Raw genomic sequence first — 25,686 nt, forward strand, 5'->3', positions numbered from 1 at the left:
CCCGGAGAAAATGAAAATAAAAATACTGAGATGCAGCTCTTAGCGAGGTGTTAATAGCACCCAAGGCACTGACAGTTGTGAGCCACTTAAATGGATGGGGAAAAGCCCAAAACAAAGGCAGGAGGAAAAGGAGAAGTCCCTGATCCCAGAGCTGAGTGCTGTCCTGGCTCCAGCAGATTGGTGGGAATTGCTCCCCTCAGCTCCAGAGACTGCCCAACCAGGCAGGCAGCAACCCCTGACCAAATCGTGCCCTCAATCTCCAGAGATTTTGGCCAGTTTGGTTTTGATGTGGCTCTGGAGGCCGGGGCAGGGTCCTTAAGGGTGTCACTGACAAAGCAAAAGGCAGCACCCAGCCTCTGAGAGCCATAGAACCAGCGAATCCTGGAATGGTTTGGCTTGGGGAGGACTTTAAAGCTCATCTCATTCCACCTCCACCAGCCCCATCTTCTCCAGCTGCCTCAGCATCTGAGAGCCCCTCAGTGCCCAGGGCTCCTTTCTGTGCCCTCCCTCCCCAAACCTCCCTATTCCTCCACTGCTGGGATGCGATTCCTGGAGGCTCTTTTAATTCAGTCTTTTGAAAGCATCTCTGGAGCCTTGCCGAGCCAGGGTGGGCTCTGCAGCCCCCCGTGCTGCCCTGCCCAGCAGTTTGAAAGGGAACACCAACGCTGCTGCACTGGGATCAACTTTTCACGGGCATTTACCCATTCCAAAAGCTCACTCTGGGGAATGCACAGGAATAGCTGCAGTTGGGAAGGTGATGCCTGGATTTATGGGTCTTTATAAACAACCTGGTGCTGCAAACCCCACCCAGGGCCTTCTCTTCCCCTTTGTCCTCGTTGGAGCATCAGCCTGGGCAGGAGTGAAGTGAGGAATGGCTGTGGGCCTGAGGGTCTGGGGGCTTTCTCAGATTTCCTGCGTGACTTAGGACAGGTCACACAGCATCTCTACGCTTCAGTCCTGATCTAAAAACTGATATTACTGCTCCATTTCCCAAATCTGGGAGTGGAGAGTGAAACCTTCACAGCCTGGTGGGGGCTGCTGCAGAGAAACCGGTGGAAAAGGGGGAGGGAAAAGAAAGAGGGAAAACAACAATCCCCCTGTGTGAGCAGCACGTTCCAGGCTTGATTACAATAAAAATAATTTCTTTAACACCCACACAGAAAGCTCCAGGCCAGGCTTGCTGCTCTCCCTCTCTGTCTGGCCCCCAGCACTCTTGGCAGGGCCCTGGGCAGGGCTGGGGCAGGGGGAGCAGGCAGTGTTTAGTCTGCCAGGCACATTCCTGCTCGCTGCTCAAATAAATACAGGGTTATTGATGGAGCTCCCTCCCCTCCCCAGCATCAGGCAGAAATGCCACAGTTATCAAGTGGCTCCCTGGAACAGCACGGGGATGGGGCTGGAGGGACCTTGGGGATGGAGAGACACCCAAGGCCAGGGGGGTTCTTGGTTAGAAAGGCAGGATCTGCCCCAGGGCTCAGGATTTCCATTTGGGATGCTGAATGCGCTCTCCAGGAACATCCCTGAGAAATTCATGTACCTCCCTCCAGAAAATATCAACATTTCTTGCCACAGCAAAGTTATAATGGGAAATATTTTTCCAGAAGAGGAGGAGGAGGAGGAGGAGGAGGGAGAGCAAGAGAAAACCTCACAAAAAGTTGTTTTTTTCCTGCTTTACAACCAGCCTCAACTTTTATATTTAGTCCCAGCTTGCAAGGCCATTCCAGCCACTTTCCCTGGGGCACATCCATAATTTTCAACCTATCTGGAGCCTGCAGGAGCCTGAGTCAAGCTCCACCTCATCTGGGGGCATTTTTCAGAACCTTCAGGGGAAAAGGAGAAAAAGGCAAAGGCTTTAAGAGTCAGGGTGGATTTGAACTCTCTTAAATCCTTCTGCCCCTTTGAGCCTCAGATTGAGTCCAAGCAGGAGCTGGAAGCCTGGAGAGGGCAATGCTGGGGGGACTCTCAGCTGCTCCCCAGCCCACACAGCCACCAGCAAAGTGCCACATTGTCCCAGGCTTTTGAGGAGACCAGGCAAAGCCTGATCCAAGGGAAGCACTGCAGGACAGAACTTGAACTTGGCAGAGTCAGACCCAGGAATGGTTTGGGTTGGAAAGGATCTTAAACCCCCTCCAGTGCCACCACTGCCCTGGGGTCACCTTCCAGTGCCACCACGCCACCTCCCACTGTCCCAACCCCTGTCCAGCCTGGCTGGGACACTGCCAGGGGTGAGGGGGATGGAGGGATCCAGCAGGAGCAGCTCCTGCACACTGAGTGCACAAACCCCACCACAATAAAGGGATCCTCCACACCGCAGCCCTTTTTCCATTTCACCCTTGGCTGGATCATTTTATGCATCTATTCCCACTGCTAATTCAAACTAATTAAAGTATAAAATAGAATAATTTGTGCAATTTCAGAGCTCCCCTCAGCATATTGTGAGTTATGTTTGCTTTCTGTTGGTGCCTGATGTGAGCAATTCCCGGCCTCGCTGGCTCAGTACCCCCAACCTCCTCTGCTGGGGACACAAACCATTCCAGGAGCACGGGGATGGGGGATGAGGGGGAACTTTAAAGGGGAAAAGGAAGCCAAATTTTCTTTTAAATCTCATCACTGAGCACTGAGTGTGACATTTCAGATCTCTCCTTCAAGGCCTTTTCCCCCCTGGGAACACGGCTCTCTCCTTTTACTGCTGCTAAGGAAGACCTGGGTCTGTCTGTCCATCCAGACAGGAAATCCTGCAGCGTTCCAAACCCAGCCTTGAACATCAGCATCGCCCACAGAGCTGGACTGGGAGGTATCCCTGTCCACTTCCACTGGATGAGCTTTAAGGTCCTTTCCAACCCAAAAAAATCTGGGAGTCCATGAGCTCAGCTTCCCTCAGGATGGAGCAGGGGTGGTGGCACCAAATCTGGAGGGACATCAGAGCTGCCCCCAGCTCCTGGATCCCTTTACAGACCCCACAGCCCTGGGGAGCTGAGGCTCTGTGCCCCTGAATGTGCACGTAAGGGAAATTCTAGAAATACCTCAGGACTGTGGTGGCTGGAATGGAAATGAAACAATGGCTCTGTGGAAAGGGAGGAATTGGAAAGGGAAGCAAATGCCGAAGCAAACACGTGGGAACCCTGTGGCTGTGACTGGCAGGGGAAGAAACGGCCCTAATACAAAGAAAAACCAAAGCAAAACAAACAAACTGCAGGCAGCACTTGAAAGGAACAACCACACGAGCAATGTCTGCGACAGAACTCATCCAGGAAAAACAAACCCACTGACCCCCCGCTCACACCAACGCCTCCTCCAGCCCTTCTTCCCTCAAAGTTTATTCTCCAAGGATTCCTCACCTCACAGGCTTCTGCCCCGAGCTGCCCACGTTTATTTTGGGTCTGGACAGACATCCCCGGGGCTGGGGGAGGCTCTGGGGCCAGCAGCAGGTGAGCCCAGCAGGGCTGACAAATGTGCTGGCAGCAGGAGCCCAGCAGGCTGCCCCACCTGCCTGGGCTCGGCTTTTTGGGCAATCCGTGGTAATTAACACATCCTCCCTGGCAGCCAGGTATTGTTAATGAGAGCAGACAAGTTTTTAGCGGAATTTCTTAATTATTCCTGATTGAGCTCGGGAATTTTGGGAGGGTGGAGGAGGAGCTGTGCGCACAGCGCAGGGGCACAGCCCTTCCTCTCCGGGGGCTCCTGTGCCCATCCCAGCTCCCTCTCTGTCCCAGCCCATCAGCAGGTGGAGGGGCCCAGGGGAGAGGGGATTTTGGACACTTCTGGTGGGATCCAGCCGAGCTCTTCTCCCTGTGCCAGTGCTCAAAGTTTGCTGAGATTATGTCCAGCTAACTGGCTGTTCAACTAGCAGATAATGTAGTTAAAAATTTAATCAGTTCATTTTTTTCCCTCTTGATGACTGCAGACCCTTTTATCCACGCCTCGTGCATTTTTTATCATGTTTTCTCAGTTCTCTTCAGGACACCATCGGTGTTTACAGCCCTGCTCAGGCTCCAGGACTGATGGGCTCCCCTGTTTTTCTCAGCCCTCACTCCAATCCAACCTCTCCTAAATCATCTGGGCAGCTCCTGTCTGCCTCCCCCTCCCTCAGCATCCAGAAAATTCAGCCCAAAGCAGAGCAGTTTGCACAGGACTGAAACCTCTGGGGGTTACAGGGCAGAGGAATGCACAACAAATTATCCCTGGAGAGCTGCAGCTCCTGGCACAGGGGCACTTGCAAAGCAAATATTTCACTGCTCCCCAAGCAGGCTGAAAGACAATTTCTTTACCTAAAGCCACAGTGATGGATGTGGAGAGGGAGGGGGGAGTTCAGCCGGTGGAAAAGCAACAGGTCTGGGAATAAAGGAGGAGGAGCTGGGGCTGCCCCATCCCTGCAGAGTTCAAAGCCACCTTGGATGGGGCTGGGGGCAACCTGGGGTGGGATGAGATCTGAGGTCCCTCCCAACCCAAACCGTTCTGTGGTTCTCTGATTCCATGAAAGAACACGAACCTGTGCCCTCCAGAGCCACAGAGGGCACATCCAGGAAATAGGGAATGGAAAATTCGTGTTGGCACCGTTGTTTTGGGGCAGGGAGGAGGCACTGGGGGCAGAGGGAGAGCCTGCTCAGCACCAGCTCCTCTGCCCCTGCAGCTGCCAACTGCCAGGAGCCCCTGATGCACGGGCTGGGGTGGAAAGGGCCCTCCTGGGGTGTTTTCCTCACCCCCAACACAGGATCTTCCCAGCCACCATTTCCATCCTGCTGATTTAAATTCCACGTCTGCAGCCCTTGATTAGGTGCTGAAATCTTTTGGAGCCAGCAATCCCTGCCCTGGGTTTGATTGAGCTCCTCTCACTCCTGCCTTAAAAATAACCAAATTCCCTCTTCTGTCGAGAGCTGCGAAAATCTATGGCCCCGGTTTTGCTGATGCTTACATAATGCCCACAGCCCTGCCAGGGGAGCAGGGAGGGCTCCTGCAGCCTCGGGGCCGTCAGAGCACCCTCATCCCACAGGAGTGATGGAGCTGGAGCTTTCAGACACTGAGGAAACCCAGCTGCCTCGCTGACAGCCACACAAGTGATGCTGCTGGGCTGAATTACAGAGCCACTTCTGCTCAGCCCCAGCAGCACTTGTGGGAGCCTCAGCCCTTCCCTCTGGAAGGGAGAGAGCAGAGAAGATTTTCTGCACGTGCAGGGGTTGTTGGTGAGGGCTCTGTGACAGACACGGTGACAAAATGGGGATTTTTACATCAGGGGGCGTTGATGGCCCCACAGTTGTCAAACATTGCCATTAACCCTTCACCTGCTCTTTGATCAGCCCTGGGTGTACCCATGTCTCACCAGTGAAGCAGCAATGTGACCAATTCCATGTCAATATTCTATTTTTTTGTGTTTTTTTTTTTTTTTTGTTTGTTTTTTTCCCAGCTAGAAACTGTTAATTGAATTTGCCTGTGAAAAATGAGGCAGCTCACGCTGGGCAGTGGCTGAGAAGAGCCATGGTCCCCTCACTGTGGCCGTGCTGGTCCCCCCACCACAGAACCCATGGTGAATTTGGGGACAGGACCCAAAAATTGGGATTTGGGGGAGATTAACTCTGCCAGCACCTGCCAGACCCAGCGCTATTCCCACCCTGGGACCCCACAAAGCTCCTGCAATGCCACCCATCACCATCATCTCCATCATCTCCAACTCCATCATCTCCATCATCTCCATCTCCATCATCTCCATCTCCATCATCTCCAACTCCATCATCTCCATCATCTCCATCTCCATCCAGCTCTCCCCGAGCCTTGCTCAGCCTGTGTGCAGAAATGGGCTTTGTTTGCTCCACCAACACTGAGAAATGAATTCCTGCTTTAAATAGTGTCAGAGGCACTTCTCCTTTCCCCTGTGAGTGTTTGAAAGCAGGTGCTGTGAGAGGGGAACCTGAAAGAGCTCCTAATAACCACCCTTAAACCGAGTGGTTCAAGAGCCCTGAGTGCCTGGAAGCAAAGTTTCTTTATTCCTCTCTCCCCCGGATCGGGCTGTGCAACTGTTGCTTCTGTGCTTTGTGGGAGTGAAATCAAATGTCAAATATTCTGCTTTGGAAGGAGTTGGCAGCGAGACATGAAAGGCTCGGGGAGAGCTCGAAAAAAGAGGGAGGAAAAAACTGGAGCAAAGCACAGACAGGGCTGGGACAGGAGCCAGGGGAATGGGGAAGGGCTGTGCCTGCAGCCACAGCTCCAGATCTGAGCAGGGAGAGGCTCTTTTCCCTGCAGTTCTGCACAAAGCTGGTCCTGGCTGCTGCCTGCACAGAAGGGAGCTGGGCTCTGTGCCGAGGAGCTCCCTCCATCCTCTGTGGGAAGCATCTCCACAGCCCCACTGCCCCACAGCTCCATCCCCACAGCCCCCAGCCCCACAGCCCCACAGCTCCAGCCCCACAGCCCCACAGCTCCAGCCCCACAGCCCCACAGCCCCACTGCCCCACAGCTCCATCCCCACAGCCCCACAGCCCCACAGCCCCACAGCCCAGCCACCATACACCACAAGTCACAGCACAACCCCAAAAGGCTGTCCCAGCGGCTGTCCCAGGGCTGTCCCCATGCCCAGAGGGGCTCAGGAGGTGCCAGCAGCTGTTGGGGAGCACCTTCCCCAGGTGAATTCACAAACCCCAGCACCTTCCCCAGGTGAATGGCACAACCCCAGCCATCCCTCCAGGGCTGTGTGTGGACACAGCCCTGGCCTGGTTCTGTCTCAGATATCAAACCCCAGCTCTGAGCAATCCCCCCAGTTAACTGCAGCACAGCCCTGCCAGGAGCAGCTGCTCCCTGTGGCATTCTGCTGTGGCAAATTTCGGTTTGTTCTCCATTTCCAGCCCTCAGAGGCCGTTTTTTTGCTGTGTGTTCTCAGTCCTTCTGAGCGCTCCTCTCACCATTTACAGCCTCAGCCCTCTGGAGCTGCTGGACCTCCCTCCTCCCCTCGGTGCTGACCCCTTTTCAATCATCAGCCTCCTTTATAGAGAACCAGGGAACAATATCTCCTTGGCTGCACTCTGCTGACCTATCACACTGCAGGATGGGGGCACTGGGGTCACCACAGGAGCTGACAGGATCCATATGCATGGGCTGCTGGATTTTGGGACCCAGAGCACGCATTGCTGCAAGGGCAACAGGCAAATCCTGGGGCAAAGCCTGCAAGGAATGAGAGGCAACAGCCCCCAGCTCCTGGAGTCTCCCCAAGGAAGAGCCGTGGCTGGAAATGGAATTAATGTTCCAGGAATATTCTATTATTTGCTAATTCTCTTCACATCTTTTTGTTTCACAATTAAGCAAATTAGCGCTTTGATGAATATTAAGACGCTCTTGCCTCATAAAAGATGAGTTAGAGGCATTCCCCCTGGACTTTGCTCCTAATGAAAACACTTCCTCAACTGTTTGAGATCCACACTGGGTCCTTTCCTCCCTGCTGGGAGCATGGGCAGCACGTGGCTCCTGCACAGTGACCAAGCATTAACATTTGAATGAAATAATTCAATTGCAAAGTTTGCACAGATCTCATTATTGCCATCTAATCCCAGCCCGAGCTGGATGGGATCTGGAACTGTGGCTGCTCATGCAAGTGTCTGTCTCTGAGTGTTTCCAACAAGCACAAAATGCCTTCCTCAGCCCCAGGGGTTCACTCACTTGAGGTTTTCAGCGGGGAGAAGACTTTGCCCTCTTCTCAAACATTTCTGCGCTGTTTTCAATTCACTTTATAACCAAGGAACCCCTGCAGCTCATGACTGTGGCAGGAACAGCTCAGAGCCCCAAACCAGCTCAGTTCCCATCACTTCCAGCCAGGAACAAGCAGGTTCAGCTCTCCCCCAAGCAATTTCTGCTCAGGGGCAGAAAAACCCGAGCTCCCCCTGGCTCTCAGCACCTCGGGGCTGATCTCCAGAGCACAGTGCTGAGGAAGGGAGCAGGACTGCCCCGGGCAGGGCAGGGCAGCAGGCACTCACCTGGCGCTCTGACATGACGTACAGGTACTTGTGGTCCGTGGAGAAGGCCATGTCCCGCAGCACCGGGCTGCCGTCCTTGAACACCGGCACCACCTCGTACTGGATCCCACCCTGGGGCGGCCCATCCGCCCGGATCTGCAGCACAAAACACATACACAGGTCAGCGGCACCTCACAGCTGACAAATTCTGCCTTTGTTTTGGGGTGAGGGGAGGAGGGGGACAAGGTAGGAAAAGGAATGAATCCAAAAATCTCAGCTCCGAACTGCAGACAGAGCAGAGTGGGAGCAGGAGCTGGAGCGAAGGTTCTGTCTCCACTGCAGCCAATGTGATTTCTCCACTCCAGGAGAAATAATGAGAGAATTTTGTGGTTGCAAGGCAAGTGCAGAGACCTCCAGTGAGCCATGATTGACCATCCAGGGGGAAGGAAAACTGTAAACTTTTAAGATTCTCTCTAAAATAAACCTGAAAGGAGACCACAAAACTCTACAGCCAACAGCAAAGCCAAGATACTGCAGAGGTATTTTTTTAATTCTCCAGACACCTATAGAATGACACTTGGATAATCTCCACCGCCTCTTCCTGCCACGGAATCCTCCTGGAGCATCATCCCCGCTTAAAACCTGGGATGCTGCTGCCACTTTCCTGTCTGGAGGATTCAGCGAGGCAAGGCCAGCCCAGCCCGTTGTGCTGAGCGAGCAGAGCTCTGGCACAGCACCACACCCTCTGAGCATCCCTCCATCCCTCAAAAACACCTCCCTGCTCCCGCAGGAAAACCTGCCCGGGCTGTGACAAGCCCCATCCCTGCCAGCAGCCGCTGCCGCGGAGGAAACGCCTTCTCTTGCCCGAGTTAATAATTGATGGCCTCGGGGGCTGTGCGCGGCGAGGGGAGCGGGATAAACCAACTCTTGACATTGCCTTTCCCACCAGGATCTGCGCGTTTGGAGAGCCGCGGGACGGGAACGGGGCTGGGGGAGCCACGGGCAGGCAGCGACAGCGCTGATGGGCTGGGGAGCCGGGGATGAGCCGGGGATGTACCGGGAATTGCCGGGAATGAGCCGGGCATGAGCCGGGAATGTGCCCAGGATGTATTGGGAATTGCCGGGGATGTGCCGAGATGTACCGGGAATGAGCCGGGAATGCATTGGGGTGTGCCGGGAGTGTGCCAAGGATGTATCGGGAATTGCCGGGAATGTGCCAAGGATGTACGGGGAATTGCCGGGAATGCGCTGGGATGTGCAGGAATTGCCGGGAATTGCCGGGATGCGGCTGCTGCCCATCCAGGAGAGGGAACACGGCCCTAGGAAAACCCCGTATCCCAGAGATGCCATCGGCTCCCACCAGGCTGTGCTGCCCCAACCCTTTCTGCCACCTCGAAATTCCCTGCCTGGCTGCATAACGGAGCAAAAGGCAGGAAAACTCGAAGGTCAAACCTTCGGAAGAGGCAGGACTGGCACAGAAAGGGCTGGCTCTTTTTTCTGGTGCATGTCCCCGGGAGCTAAGAGAGCAGGTTGTTAAAAATCTTATGGTTTAGCTGAGAAATGATCCACCCCAGCTGGAGATACCAGGAGAGCAGAGCTGCTCCCCTGCACCCTCTCCAAATAAATCCTCCCCTTGGAAAGAGCCCCGGTGCCTCCTGCCATGTACAGACATGTTGGCTACACACAAACACATTCATTTTCTGCATTTCTCTCCTTTTCCCTTTACCTCCCGAGTGTTCAGTGCTATAGAGGAACACCAGGTGGGAATGTGAGTGGTCTGTGGAACACCCACAGGCACAGGAGCCCCTGGCAGGATTAAGCTGCCAGCCCAAGCCTGCCTCGAAAGCCCTGAATTTTCAGAAAGCAAAATCCCCCAAAAGGCAGAAGGTCAAAGAAAGCAAAATCCCCCAAAAGGCAGAAGGTCAAACCCTGCTTTAATTCCGCCTGTGAGAATTAGGATCGTCACAGCCCCCGTGGAATACCAAGAATCAGAGGCAGATCCACACCAGTATGAGCCCAGTGCCTTACTGGGTGCTGCCACCTGAGTCACCCACACTGCAGCAGGGACAGAGGGACAGAAATCACCCGAGGAATAAAGAGCAGGAGCGCGGGGCTGTCTGGGCTCCACAGCCACCACCATACAAAGGACTGATTAATGGCCAGACAGCAATGGAAGCCCGGACATGAAGGATCAGCAGCCTTTGTGAAAAACAACTGTTTTCCAGAGTTCCCTCAGGGCACCGGCAGCTCGTTAAATTGAGCTTCTTTCTAGTAATGAGGTCAGACAGGGCTAATAAAGAGAGATACCACTGGACAAGGCTGGTGCAGACCAATTCCAACTGGGAATTGCAGCTCTGGGCTGGAGGCAGTGCCCGACGGCTCCTCCAGCCCGGCTGAGGGCTCGGAGCTGTGCCTGGAAGGGGAGCCTGGAATGGGTTTGGTGCCTGGAATGGAGTTTTGGGGCACAGCACGGGGTGCTGGGCACTGGCTGTGCCCTCCTGCCCCCACAAAGCCCAGGGAGCAGCCCAGGGGCTCTCGGGGACTCTGTCACCGTTGGGTGGCCCAGGGCACAGCACAAAGGGACAGCAGAGCCCCTCCCTGGGGGGGTGTTGAAGCCCCAGAGCCCCCAGAGCCCCCAGAGCCCCCAGCGCAGGCCGAGGGGCACCCAGTGACACCAGGATGCTCCGCTGCATCTCTTGCTCCGCGCTCGGTTTCCATGGCAACAAATGATGATGTCAGAGAGAAGAGCGATGATTCCTGCGGCTGAGGAGGAAGAAAGGGATCATCTCACACAGCAGGAAGCCTCTTGTTGACGTTTGGAGAGGGAAATCATTCCTCTGCCTCACGTGTGGGTGCCCTCCCGGGGCCTGACAGCTCCTGAGCCATCCCTGGAGCAGGGGGTGGGACCAGCCCTGCACCTGCGGGCTCATCCCCAATCCAGGGCCCATCCCCAATCCAGGGCTTGTCTGGCAGGGCTCCCCCGGTCCTGTTTGCTCCTGTCCCCTCTGTCTGTCTGTCTCCTCTCCGCAGGGTGATGGGCGTGGGAAGGGATCAGGAGAGGGGCACAGAGGGAAGAGGGTGGGGATGAGCCATTCCCTCCCAATGTGGGAGAGGCACCTCAAGAGCTGGAAACTGGAATCAGAGGGACAGCAGAGCCAGGAGGACACACCACGGGCTGCCACACTTGGACAGGGACCCGAGGAGCTGCCCGGGCCACATCCAGCCCTTCCCTCCTGCTGGATGTTTACAAATCTCTGCTGAGAAGTGCCTAATGACATAATCTGCAAATCCCAACTCATCCCTGCTGGCAGGGCAGCCCCGGTGGAGGAGCAGGATGTGCTGGGTGCAGGAGCTGCAGCCCTGCAGAGCCGGGCTCACACTGAGCTCTCTAATACCCCCACAATGCAGCCGCGGGCTAAGCTGGGCTTTAGCACCAGAGATTAGCAAAATACCACATTGTGGCACCGCGCAGCAGCCACTCAAGGATCTAATCTGACATGAAGCCCCAGCACACCTCGTGCAGGAAAGGTCCCCTCAGGTGCTGTGCCCGGGCAGTGCCCGTGCTGGGATAGCTCTGCATTCCCCCCCAGCAGGCTCCCATTAGGAGACATCGAATCTCTTTGCAGGAACTTTCCGTGATTAAATTACCTGTCTGTTTTCATTAGGGGTGTTTCCGCCAGGCTGACTCAGGATGGAATTCCTGGTGCCAGAAAAAACAGCTGAATGAGTCCGGGCATGAGGGGCTGATTGCCCGGGCTGGGTCCTGCAGCAGGGCCACCATTAACCCCTCCCCACCTCCGCAGGGGCCTCACGGGTCCCAAAGCACTTTGGGCTTCCATGTGGAAACAGCCAGGGAGGCACTGGAGGGGCTCCTGAGAGGATTCCCAGGGCCAGGAGCAGCAGGCACTGCCTGAACTTGCTGATTTTTGTAATGGCAGTGGAGTGAAAAGCTGGCCCTGCATGATTCTCCTGGTCCTGCATCCTCTGACCCCCACAGCAACCTTCAGGAGGGGAGAATCCACAACTGGAACTGCAAATTATTACCCAAATAACAATTTCAGGCGCTCTCTGAAATTCTGGAGTAAAGTGCCCCCCAGACTCCCTGCTGGCATCTGGGCTGGACCCATTTCCAGGTCATCGCTGAACCCAGAGGGGTGGGGAGGTTTCTGAGGATCCTTCAGCCAGCCCACCCCACGTGTGGGATCTGAATTTGCCAATGCAGGTGTGCCAGGCCCCTGCAGGATCCCTCCCCGTGTTCCCCCCCAGCCTTCCCTGCAGGCAGGAACAGCAGGATGGCACTGGGCTCCACGTGGGAAGCCTCCCCTCAGAATTCAAGTGCAACAGGAATCCCATTGGGTGTCTTTCCTTTAAATCATAGATGTGTCCCTGAGAAAGCTAATGACAAACCTTACATGCACATTCCACTCAAATCAGCGTATCCAATTAACTTCATTACCTGCAGGCTCCCTCTCTGCCAGGCTCTTTCTCTCCTGTCACATTTTCTTTATGCATTTCTCCCAGATTGGGAGGGAATGGCTCTGTCACCGTGGGCATCACCTTTGTCTTGGCCCCACAGCCTCCATGGATGGCTCCCTGCAGAGCCCATGGCGCTGTCAGGCGGAGGCAAAGCAGCTCCTGAGAGCAGCTCTGCTCCCTGAGGGAGGAGAAAATCCATCCATCCTCGCCCAGCTCACACTGCCCAACCGAACATTAAATACTCTCACTAATCACTGCTGGGGCTGCCCTTGCAAAGCCACGGGGAGAAAGTCTGCACAGAGTCTGCATGTCAGGAGAAAGGCTGCACAGAGTCTGCGTGTCAGGAGAAAGTCTGCACAAAGTCTGCGTGTCAGGCCCTGGAGGATCATCCCAACACTGCCCCTGCTCCCCAGGAGGGCCACACAGGTCCCCTGTCACCTGCAGCCCGCCTTGCCAATGCTTCAGTTGGGAATTTGAAACTGCCCTTGGCTCAGACAATTCCTGCCTTGCAGCATCTCTGACTCTCCTGGCTGAGCAGCTGGGCCTGGGTTTGTTCCTTGGCGTTCCAGGGGGTGGGAGAGGGGAGCAGAGCGGGCAGGTGAGGTGGGCAGCACCTGAGCAGGGGCAGGCAGGGACCCCCAGCCTCACTGTCTGTGTGGGGCACGCACAATGTTGGACCTGCCAGGAGAAGAGATCCCACAAACATTTCTTCCATCAACACAGCCCTTCCACGAGGAAAGAGACGGGGAGAAGGATCCCCTGCTGCCTTTCTGCAGGGTTCTGGAGGGGAAAGGAGCCAATTGTTGGGGTGAAGCAGCAGCTCAGACAGCCTGGCAGGACAAACCCTTATGAGAAATTGCCACTGGAGAGGTTCTTTCCTCCTCCAGGCTCTCCCACCCCTCTGCTCCCTCCACCCTGGTGCAGAGCTGCTCTGGATGAGGCAGGGAGGGTGGCACACAGGCACCATGCAGAGCCTAATCAGCAGCCCCATGTCTTTAATTTATTGCTGCATGAGAGGCTCGTTCAGAACAAAGCTGCCAGTTCAGGAGATCATTGCTTGAAAAGACTTTTTATTTGAAAAGCTGTCAGCTCACACCTTGTCACAGCCCTACTTGCAGCAGCACAACTTTAATAACATGCCACCTCATGCAAATGAGCTGCTAATTAATTAAGTAGTATTCTTCCGGGGATGGATTCATTAGAATGAAATTTGGGCTGGCGAGGCTGGATTGCTTTGGATGGTGCTTTAAATCAGCAGCATTGTCTTCTCCTGGAGGCCCAGCTCTCCCTCCCATCCTGAGGGAAGCTCCCTCCCATTCTGTGCCCCCAGGAAGGCTCTGCACACCCTGGAGCTGGAACCACCTCTGCGAGGCACAGACCAGCCTGAAGCAGCCAAAACCAGCAGTGAGGTGTACAGAATGATGTATGAGGTGCCCAAAAGGTTTTCTTGCATAGTTCTGAGGAAATCTGCTGCAGGAGAGGGCTCAGTGCAAAGGCAAAGGCTGTAAATCTGGGGGCTCCAGGGAGCAGGGGATGCTGAGCAGGAGCAGAGCTGATTCCTTTGGAGCACTGGTTGCAAAGACACAATTGCTGGGGGTCCAGGGCCAGCAGCCCTGCACCTTCCAGCAGCATCAAACTCCACCCTCAAAGGGGAACACTCAGGGTCCTGGGGGCATCCCAGGAGGAGGAGAGCCCAGGGCACAAGCCCTGTCCTCTCTAATCTGTCCCCAGGGAGCAGGGACATCCCTCCCCTCTGTTCAGCAATAACCCCTTCTCCCTTTCCCCTCCTGTTTGATTTCTGGGGAGGTGACAGCTCCAGGAGCAGGCAGAGGGGTTTTTATTGCTACAGCATCCTGCTCTCATCCTGTGGGCCTGGCAGCCTGGAGATGCAGGGTTGGCTGGGTGGGCACAGCCCAGGCTGCCCCTGAGCCCTCTGGGTGCCACCAACCCAGGGCAGGGGCATTCCCTGCCTGTTCCCACTCTCTGCCCTTTGTCCTGAGCCAAGGCTGGGCTGGGTGTTAGAGGGACCCAAAGGAACACACGAGCCAGGACAGAAACCCAGAACTGCCCGGCTCTGCCTGCAGGACACACTCAGGGATGGAGGGAGGCGTGAGAGGCATTCGGGGAGTGAGAACAGGAGAACAGGGCTGAGTGCTGAGCCTGAGCTCTGTGAGGGACAGAGAGCAGCAGAGCAAGCCCACAGCTGGTGTCATCCTGGTGTTATTCAGGGCGAGGGAGGCACCAGGTATGTGCTTGTCACAACCCATTTGCAGCTCTTGCCCAAGGCCCCCAAAATAGCCCTGCATCTGTGTTATGTGTCCACACCTCACCTGTGCCCTTCCAGCTGAATAATCCTGCACAGCTCCGTGCCAGGCTCTCTCTCCCCAGGAACATCCTCCTCCAGCTCTGCATTTCACAGCTGAAGGGATTGGTCCTGCTTGCTTTGCTTTGTTGACCTTGAGTGGCCATGTAAAATGGCATCAAAAGCCACTTAGACAAGACTGTCTAATGTGGAGTTTGCTCTAAACGAGCTTCAGTGAGTCGTGATTCTCCCCAAGGAGGAAAAAACTAAATGACTGTCAAAAATTGCCACACAAAAAACCCTGTTTCTCCAAAGCCACGGCTTCCAGCTGATCAGGTGGGAGCCACAGAGTTCCTCAGGAAATATTATTCTCTTTCCTCTTTGAAAACATCATGTAAGTAATATGTTTGAAATGGCTTCGATTTCCTGCCCAGCACCTCCCGGGGATGCTGGCACATGAGCCAGACTCGGAGCTGCTGAGGGCCAAAGCCCAGAAAGAAATAAGAGAATGCAGATTTTATTGTCTTTGGGGTTTATAAAGCTGTGGATAAATCCTGCCGGGTGGTTCTGCGCCGCTCTGGGTCAGGCAGGAGCGAGCAGGTGAACAAGGAGGCCGTGCATATTTTTGGTTTCACTTGTGCATGCAGAGCCAGTCATGTGTTACTGATCAGATCTAACCTTGCTGGGGCAGAGGATGTGAGAGAATTACCGAGCTCAGCTCAGCTCAGATCCCGGCAAATGAGGGAAATGGGGGAGATGAGTCTCTCCCACCCCCCAGGCCCTCCTGCCCAGCAGGAGCAGAGCTGCAGCTGGCAATGGGCATTTTCTGCTTGTGAGCTGGGGCAGGGCCTCACAAAGGGCTGGGTCTCTGGAGGTCGTGTGAGGACACAGAGCCCCGGGCAGGCTGGCAGAGCCCCAGGGCTCCCTGCAGCCCTCCCCTGGCCCTGCTGCCTGCCTGGGCTCTGGCAAAGCCCCAGCAGGGGCTGGCTCTGTGTTTGGGGCTGTTCAGCATCCCTGGGCACGCAGGAGCTGCAGCAATGTCACCTGCAGGAGGGCACCAGGCAGGACAACAGGGCTGGCTGGGCCCAGGGACGTTGGCTGGTGCATTCCCTGTCCTGGAAGCACTGAGGAATCCTGAGGGGAGGCTCTAAAAGATAAATTCCTGGGCCTGAATCTCTCCTGTGTGCTCATTCATCCCCCAATCTCCATCAGACAGAGGTTTGAGGTAGCTCAGGTCCCTGGTGTGTGAGGAAAGCTCCTGCTGCCCCTCTGAGCTGCTTCCCCAGTGCTATTCTGGGCCAGATCAAGGATAAAAATAAAAATAAAAAGCAAAATCTCTTCCATCTCCGCACTGAAACTCCCTAAGCCTTTGGCACATGCCCTTTGCAGCATCTCAGCATCAATCAGCAGATAAGCAGATGAGCTGGCTCTGAATAATCTGTGTGTGCAACACATGGAACGCTGCTCAGGCCTGGGCTGCGGTGGGGTTTGCTGGGCTGGGCTCAGGGCACACGTCTGTCCCTGTCCCTGTGCCTGTCCCTCTGTCCCTGTGCCTGTCCCTCTGTCCCTCTGTCCCTGTCCCTGTGCCTCTGTCCCTGTCCCTCTGTCCCTTTCCCAACATCGGCAGCAGGAGCTGGGCCCAGGCTGGGTGCAGGGGTGGCAGACACAAAGCCCCAGCACATTCCTGCCCCGCTCCATCGTTGACCTGTGCATAAACACGTGGCTTCCGCCCTAATCCCCTGCAGCCTCATGAACATCAGCCGCGCTAAATTTTTCATGTAATTAAGAGAAAAACCCTAATCCAGTGTAATTAGCTCCCTGATTGCCAGCGTCAGGCAGCAGAGCAGTGTTTGAACAGCAATTCAGGTCTAGCTGGTTAGGCAAACACTGCGTGTGTGGCTCAGTAATTCAACACCGGAGCAGCTCCCCCTGTGCTGTCCTTTGGGCTGCTTCCCTCCAAGCTTCCCCTGCTCTGGGGGCCTCATCTCCCCAAAGTGCTGCTCCAGTTACAGCCCCGAGGGGCTTGGGGCCAGGCCAGCAGCTCACCCAGAGCCCCCTCCCTGCTGATGTTGGAGTGGAACCCCCATCTCACCGGGATTTTGGGACAGCACCACCCCTGCCTGCCCAAATTCAGCGCCTGGGAGGCACAGCTGAGAGCCTGGTGGAGAAACAGGCTCCTCGCGGGGATGCTCAGCACAACCAGGCAGGGCTGGAGGCCACCACAGCTCCCAGGGGGTTTGTGGTGCAGAGCAGAACCCATCCCAGCACCCAGCCCTCGTGGCTTGCAGTGATATTTTCCTCGTTCATTCATATACATGAAGGCAGAATTTTAAGAGTGAAATGTTTGAATTTTGGGAAGGGGAAGCAGATGGGAGAGGAACAGAGAATGTGGATGCGTGTGCCAACAGGGAGGCAGAGAAACCAAGAAAGCACAGAGAGAAGGCACCTTCACTTAACCATTTCATCCATCCCCAGCAACGAGGAGCTGAGCTGCTGAAGCCACTGTCAAATATTTCTGTTTTCTTTCTAAATTTCACCTGTGACAAACTACAGACACCTCCCAGCAGTCACACCTTCATCTTCAGACTCAACACCAGCCTGCTGAAACACAGGTTTGAAAGTGATATCATTGTAGGAGTATTTGTTGGAGTGTCTCAAGGCTCTTTGCCATCCCCTGCAGTTCCAACAAGGGGGGGGGTTCTTTGAATCGCTCTCACTAAAACCAGACCAGGTATCAAATGTTCCTAAAGCCTTTAAAACAAGGGCTACAAGCTGAGCCAAGGCTCAGAACTGCTATGGAAAGTTCCCTCCCAGGACAGATTTTCCCAGTGAGATTTTCTGTGCACGAGGCTCAATGTCGCAGGAGCTGAGCTCCTTCTTGCCTTCCTCTCCCATTGCTGAGAAGCAGCACAGCCCCCTGCACACCCACACCTCTGCAGAGAGAAATCTGCTAATGATCCCCGGCCTCCTGCTTTGTCACTGCCGTGATTTATTGGTTGTGTCACGGCTTGCACTCAGCTGTGAAGGAATCTTGCCGTGACCTCAAGCCATGAGACCCCAATTTTCCTGGTGTTGGAGGAAAATGGCCTGGCCAGCCCAAGCCAGCAGGGATTTAGGTATTTCCCTGTCTCCTCCTGCAGTTTGTGCTGCCAGAGCCTGGCTGGGAGCCGGGTCCTGCTCTGAGCATCTGGAGTGCTGTGGTTTGTGCCTCCACCTGCTCCCCAGGGGCTCTGTGCCTTGAAAATTCATTCTAAAGCAGCTTCAAACCCTCCAGTTTTCATTATTAATACGACTCCTTTCATCAGAGTCCACTCATCTTTTTGCTTTCTATTTCTGCCTCTACCCTTTCATTGTTTCCCCGGTGCTTCCATGGGGATGGCACCGAGACCCCGACCCGGCAGCAGGAATTCATTCCATCAAAGCTTCCTCCTGCAGTCGAGGGTTTGTTGTGGGGTTTTCTTCCCCCCTTTCGTTTTAATTCCATCTGTATTTAATCCCAGACAAACACAAACAACAATCTCAGCTCCCTAAGGCCATCGCTTTCTAAATCAGTTACAGCCAACTCCAATTAGCAGGCAGGCAACATGAGCAGCTCCTGGATCTTTGGGAAGGAGCCAGCCCAGAAGGTCCTTTTCCCCAGACTGTCCCTTTTTTCCTTCTGAAGGACTTGCACCATCATTAGAGGCACAGGCTCTGCAAGATGAAACCCCCTCCCCTTTGCTTCTGCCGCCGTGGGGATGATGTTCCACGGCCTCATTAATGCTGTTTGTGCTTCTGTGCTCCAGCACCTGAGTCTACCTGCAGGCTTTGATTTATAAGAGCATCCCAAAGGCTCTACAAGTGCTGAAGAGAGACTTTATTGGTCACTTTAGCTTCCCTCTCAGCCTGCACTTGAAACTGCTTCTCAACAGCCTCTCTAAGCCGGGCTGAGGAGAGGCTGCTCCTGCCAGGCACAAACCTGACCCTCCTCAGGGTGTGAGATGATCTCTCAGAGGTGCCCTGGGGAGGCCTCTCCCTTCTAAGGCCATGACAGCTTCTCCTGGAATTACCCTGGGGAAGAACCCCCCAGCCCTCAGGGGAACTCACCACATTCAATGTGAAATTATTTGGTTGAACCTGACTGAGAGCTCACTGTCCTCAGATTGTTTGGGAATTGTGTGATCCTGCAGGCTGGTGGGATTTTCCTGGAATTATCCAGACAGGCACTCGTTCTTTAGGGCTCAAGCTGGTGGTGTGCCCTGCTCTGCCTGGGCTCTGCTGGCTGCTCCCCCTCTCTGGGGGCACTGGTGGAGCTCAGTCCTCGGTGAAGGGACGTGCCCAGGCAGGACACATGTCACTGTCCCTCCCAGCCATCCCTCCCTCCATTAGGGAGCTATTCCAGGCAATGATTCCAGAAGAAAATCTGTATTTTATTCATTGGGGGTGTGCTTTGCTGCTGGACTCTTTAATGTGTTTGCAGCTGTATCAATGTGAGCCATGGAGGAACCACTGAACCCAGCTGCCTGGAGCTGTCACCCCTGCTGGGACACAGCTGTCACCAGGGCGTGCCCGGGGTGGGGGCCACGGCCAAAGCTGCTGTCCCCCCTCTCCTGTGGAACCCAGAATCCTTCAGGCTGGGAAACACCTCCAAGATCATCAAGCCCAACCTTCAGCCGGTGCCACCAAACCACGTCCCAGAGCCACCTCTGCCCCTTTTGTGAGCACTTCCAGGGGTGGTGACTCCACCGCTGCCCTGGGGGGCTGCTCCAAGGTCTGACCACTCTTGCAGTGAAGAAACTTTTCCCAATATCCACCCTATCCAGGGCCACTGAGGCAGGGGCTGGGGCTGTGCCCAGCCCAGAGAAGGATGATGGCCAGGCAGGTCCATCTGGAGATGCCGCCGGGTTTCTCTGTCCTTCCCGCTGGCTGGCAGGGAACGCTCAGAGCCAGATCCAGCCCTGCTGGGCTCCAGCTCAGCGTGCTGCCAGCAGCTGTCACAGGGACAGACGAGGCTGGGAGAGAAAAGCACTTGCATTGCTGCAAAGCCCTTCCCCAGCCCAGCGTCCAGGCTCGCGCTGCGCCGGCAATCCGGCGATTCCTGCGCTCGTCTCCCGCTGCGTGCACACACCTCCCCAGCAGCCTGGAAAAGGATTTCCCCCATTCATGCCTCTTCCTCCTATGCAGGGCTATCAGAAAGAGCAGCGTGTGCACGCAGACAGATTTATCCACCTGCCCTACCTGGCAAAACTGATTGGGTTTGACAGACGTGCCCGGGATGTGCCGGCGCGTTAACGACCGCTTTAGCATGGAAACGAGCAGAGCAGGGCTCCTCGCAGATGTTAGGAGGAGAAGTTTATCTAAAGCATATTTTATGGCTGCGCAGGATGTATTAGATCAGCAGCCTCAAGAAAAAATCACTACAGGCTCCTTCCCTAACAAACACACACAAATTTTTAAAATCAAATAAAACAAAACCTCCCCCGAACAGAGCGTGACACGTTTTACAAACCAAATTCTTTGCTGCTGAGGTGACTTCAGCTCTTGGGTGAGGACTAGAGAGATCACCAGGAAGGAGAAAGGGGTGAGAAGCAGCCAGTCCAGCCCCACACAACCCATCCCTGTGGATCAGTCATTCCCAGGACCTGCCTTCCCCCTCCAAGCGAGTGATTGAAGTCCTGTTATTTTAGAGACAGAGCAGCATTAATGGGCTCCACTGTCTGCAAAGTGCTCGTGCTTAGATCCCCGCAAAGCTGAGCAAGAGAGGCACCAGGCTAAAAAATGTTCCCTCTCAAGCAAAACAGACTCGCACTTGGATTGCACAGAAATTAAAGCAACAAAAGGTCTCTGAAGCCAATTGCCATCTAACTGAGAAACAGGCTCGTCACTTTGTGCACCCATCTGGCAGGGACATACTTTCCATTTCAGCAAGTACGAGGATGGGTGGACGGCGAGGGGAATGTGAGAACAGCAAAGAAAGGAGAAGAATGCAAACCTGCGGGACAACACTGCTGCCCTGTCACGAGCACTGTACTCTATTCATATGAAAATCCATACGGCTGCTACTGTTGCATGCGCTCTTCTTACACAGCATGAAATTAAAATTCCTCCTCAGTCTCACATTGCCAGCACTACAGAGCAGCTCCAGAGCAGGCGAGCAGACAATTTATCCTTTGGCTTCCTCAGACGGGTTTGTGCTGGGATTGGGAGCCACTGGGGTGAGGGAGACGAGTCCATTGCCCACGGTGACAAATTCTGCTTCCCAAACAAATCCCAGAGAAATATTGCTGGCCTCCAGTCTGGCTGTTGGTGCTCCTTTCCCAGTGCAGTTTCACGTGTGTAATTCCCCCCCAGGCCCCCCTGCCACTTCCCTTCTTATCTTCCCAGAACAAACTCAACGTGCAGGCTAATTTCAAGGAGTGTTTCACCCAGAGTCCAGCCAAATGTCAGTGGATCTGCTGGAAATGCAAATCGAGACAATCATGCAAAAGAGGAGGGCTTATGGATTGTGCGGGAGGGCAACAGAAGGCAAATAAAAGCTGACAGGGAGAGGGAGCGGGGAACAAATCTCCCGTCTCAAGCTGTTGAGCATTTGCACAAATGCCCGTCGAGCAGCACAGACAGATTCCCCAAAATGCCCAAATCCCATTGATTATCCCTGCTAAATTGCCTGCGTGCCTCCAAACCCCACCTATTGCCCAGCTCCTAAAGCAGCATCTCACTCCCACCATTCCCACCCACTCCACGGGGTGTAAATGACAGGGAAGAGATGGAGAAGGGATCTGGAGCAGAGCTGAGGAGCCTGGGAGGGTTTTTTTTTGTGTTTTCCCAAATTCCAAAGAGCCATTGAGTTGTCAAAAGCAATTGCAGCTCTCACAGAGTGTTTTATTTTGTGCTTTTGAGAAAGTCGGGATAACTGCGAGATCATCTGGGGACAAAGTGAAGGGAAAATGCTGGAGACGAGAACTTGATTATCTCAAACCCAGCCACAAGAAGTTTTCAGATACAAGCAGATTTGTTCATTATGTGTGCAAAGAAACAGCAAGCAGGAGGACAGGATCCATAGTATGTGTTGTAACATGATATAGAATGAATCCCCTCAGGTTACAAAATCCCTTATAAATTGTAAGGGGGATGGTGTCTGCTGTGTTATATTTTATCACACTTTCTGTCAAAATATCCCTGGCAGGGAGCCTTTTTGGAGATGCACTGAGCACCAAAGCCTTGTTTGGGGAGGGAGATTGGGACTAAACAGCAGCAAACTCCAAAATGTTCCTTGGGAGAGCTTAGGAGAGAAACCCCTTAGGGTGGGGTTAGTGGGGTCTGCCCTTCTGAAATCACCTCATGTTGTGGCTTTGCCCAGCCCCATAGGGAGCAGAGATGCTCTCAAGGTCTATTAACAGCAGTGCTAATCCAGGCTGGCTGCTTCCACCTGCCCTGAGCCCCTGGGAGCACAAAGCATCCCAGAGAAAGGAGTACAAACACATCCCAAAGCATCCCAGAGAAGGGAGCACAAAACACATCCCTGAGCATCCCAGAGAAGGGAGCACAAAACACATCCCTGAGCATCCCAGAGAAGTTTGTCACGTCTCAGGTGACCCCGGGCAAGGCTCACACTTCGTGCCCCGGGTCACAAAGCTCAGATCGTCACCAGCCCATGGGGCAGAGCAAAGAGATGGGGGCTGGTGGCACTGGGGTGGGGACAGCGGCTCCTCCCGTGCTGGCCTCTCTGAGTGCTCACGCTTGGCTGCTCCCTGCACTTTTGTGAGGCACTCCGGTGTTTTTGGCAGGCACTGAACTGGAAGGAAAAGGGTCTGATTATCTCCTCCAGCACCTCAGTGCTGACCCCGAGCACTGACCCCTTTCCTGTCACTCTACATTTGCTCTGGATGTTTTACACAGCGAGGGGGCAAAGCCTTCCCCATTGATCCGGGCTGCATCCAAAGGCACCGCGTGGCTCCAGCTCCATCTCTCAGAGCTCGGGGCTCCTGGGCTGCCTGCCCTCCTCAGAGGAGAGATCCGGGGGCCATGCTGGGGTCAGGAGCTCCAGCACAGTTCTCATTCACACAAAAGCTCCTCCAGTGTCGGCCTAAAAGCCAGATAACGCAGCCTGTATTTACACCAAAGTCGTATTTGGCACACCTCACAGAGCCCCAGAATGGTTTGGGTTGGAAGGGACACAAAGATCACCTCATTGCAAACCCCCTGCCATGGCGGGGACCATCGCACTCCCCAGGTTCCCCAGAGCCCCATCCAGCCTGGCCCTGAGCACCTGCAGGGATGGGGAGCCCCAGTGCTGACCCTGCCCCCAGACTGAACCAGCAGCCCTGGGCCCATTCCAGCAGCCCCTGCTCCGAGCAGCTCCCCTGATGGAGCACCGGAGGGTCCCTGGGTGCCAGAGCCCCTTGTCCCACCCCGTCCCTCTCTGCTCCCCTCCCTTCCCGGGAGCCGCTCTGTGCACAGCCACGTCCTTGCCACGGGAGGTGCAATTTGGAGCAATTTCCCTGCCAGTCTCGCTGCAATCTCGTGTAGTCTCCCCCCAGAGGGGATCAGAGATCCCACGGTGCTGCAAGGAATGCAAATCACATCCCCCACGGCTCGGAATAGTGCAGGGGAGAGGGAGCAGAGCCCGGCAAGGTTGGGTGGGGTCTGCCTGCTCCTCTTTGGGGTTCTCCACCTCAGCTCTGGCACACAAAGAGCTTCAGCAGTGCCTGGGCAAGGCAAATCATTGTCTGGACCATCCCAGCACCGCCAGGAGAGGCAAGAAATGGAAAATCCAGATGCAGGGAGGCCCAGAAATAAGGAGGGAGGCACCAGTGAAATATTTTCACTTTGCTCTCCTAACGGGATGTGAGCCGGGAGAAAGTTCCCAGAGGGCACATGAAACTCCTGCCAGCTCCATTTCCCTGTCAGAAACCCCAGCCAGGCTGCCAGAGCCCTCCAGATTAGGCAGGGATTTGCTCATTCTGGGATTTTGCTGTAATCCAAACCACAATTCCCTGATAAGCTGTTACCACGTTTGTGAACCAACGTGTCCCAGATGCTGGGGCTGCCAGGAGAGCCCACAAAGCAATTCCTGCTGGGAGGGGTGGCCGGTTCCCAGCTCACAGCCTCCCTGCCCCAGCAGAGCGGCAGGAGCAGCACAGCCAGGTGAGAACAGGACAGCCCTGGGCACTTGGCAATACTTACCTGCCTGGTGTGTGCTGCGGTGCCCAGGAGCACACACAGCTGGGGGAGGCTGATGTGGGACAGCAAGCCCCCAAAAAACACAGGGGCTGCGAAGCTAGCAAGCTCTGCTTTCCTAAAAATTACCTCTTCTAGCTGCATTAAAACTCCTTTAAACTTTTGGCATTTGATTCCCTTTAAAACCCCCCTTTGCCATAGCAGCGCTCACATAAAAAGCCACATTTTAATGGGGAAATGCATTTCCAAAGGGCATTTCCAGTGCTCCCAGGGCTCGGGAGAACACAGAGGGGCAGACCCTGAGCCTTGACCCTGCACAGGCACGGAGCAGAGGAACCAAGAGCACAGATGGGATGAGCCCATGGCACAGGAGGAGCCCCTGGGCACTGCCATTCAGATCCCCCTGCAGGGAATGGAGGTGGATTCATGGACTAATACTGAGTCCAGATGTGTAAAAATCACTGGCAGGGATTATTTTCCAGCACTGATGGGAAATGGGCTTTACTGTTTAGACAGGAGCAAGGGAAAGCAGATCCCTGTCCTCTGCCCAAAGGTGCTGCAGGGGCTTGGAGCTCCCCTGAGCCACCCCGGGTCACCAGCCCAGCAGAAAAGTGTCCCCAGCACCTCAGGGCTGCCACATCAGCCTCTCCTCCCTCCCACCTCTCCCTGCAGTCCTTGCTCAGCACCCCTTTCCTTTCCTTTCCTTTCCTTTCCTTTCCTTTCCTTTCCTTTCCTTTCCTTTCCTTTCCTTTCCTTTCCTTTCCTTTCCTTTCCTTTCCTTTCCTTTCCTTTCCTTTCCTTTCCTTTCCTTTCCTTTCCTTTCCTTTCCTTTCCTTTCCTTTCCTTTCCTTTCCTTTCCTTTCCTTTCCTTTCCTTTCCTTTCCTTTCCTTTCCTTTCGCCTCAGGAAAACACAAAGCTCACTTTCAAACAAAGGCTGACATGTCTTGAAACAATTATTGCCCATCCTGGGGAGGAGAGGGCTGGTAAAAGATTATTTTGGGAGATTATGTCTAGAGTGACTGACAAACTGATCTGCACCAGCGTTTGTTTTTAATCTGAAACAGGTTTGGGATAGAAGTGAGGGAAAAAAGCTGCAGCCACCCACAGGCAGGAGCTGCTGGGAGGCAGGGGAGCTGCAGCCAGCAATGCCAATGTGTGATCAGCTACAGCCACCCCCCGCCTGGCCACACGGCCCTGCCCCCTGTCCCCAACACCGGCCTGGGAATGGCCCTGCCTCCCTCCCTGGGCCAGGGACAGACACACAGGAGGAGCTGTGCCACTCCTGGGCATCACCCACACACCCCAGGGCACAGGACAGGCACAGGGACAGACACACAGACCCACAGAGGAGCTGTGCCACTCCTGGGCATCACCCACACACCCCAGGGCACAGGGCTGGGCTGGAGCCCTGCACTGGCGCTGCTGGAAGGTGATTTTGCACTCCACCGAAACCAAACCATTTCCAGTTCTCTTTGGGGTGCCAGCCTTTATTGGGTTTCATTCCTGCCCAGGCAGGGCCGTGCCAGGGGCTGCACCCCTCAGCCCCATCCTTGGCACAGCCCCAGCATCTCCTGGGCTCCAGCCCTGGGCAGGGCCTGAAGCTCACCAGTAAAAGCAGCCCCAGATGAGCAGCAGCTGCAGGAGGGCTGGGGGAATTAAATTAATCCCTTCATTATCTGCCTGAGCTCTGGGAAAATCTGCAGGAATGGCTGGGGGGGTTCAGAGCACTAAACCCAGCTCAGCTGGGCCAGCACAGCTGGGCTGGGCTCTGATCCCTTTCCTTGGGATTTTTCCTCCTGAGAAGCTGAGAAGCCTCAGGA

General features: G+C 54.9%; 1 protein-coding gene across 1 annotated transcript in view; it reads right to left on the reverse strand.

The window, feature by feature from the left end:
• Positions 1 to 25,686, reverse strand: part of PLXNA2 (plexin A2) — a 134,062-nt gene that overhangs the window by 80,915 nt on the left and 27,461 nt on the right. The window contains exon 4 of the mRNA XM_030965561.1: positions 7,950 to 8,084. Coding sequence (XP_030821421.1) covers positions 7,950 to 8,084 — 135 coding nt within the window. The remainder of the gene's footprint in view (positions 1 to 7,949; positions 8,085 to 25,686) is intronic.

This window comes from Camarhynchus parvulus, chromosome 26 (assembly GCF_901933205.1).
Source record: "Camarhynchus parvulus chromosome 26, STF_HiC, whole genome shotgun sequence".
Classification (NCBI taxonomy): Eukaryota; Metazoa; Chordata; class Aves; order Passeriformes; family Thraupidae; genus Camarhynchus; species Camarhynchus parvulus.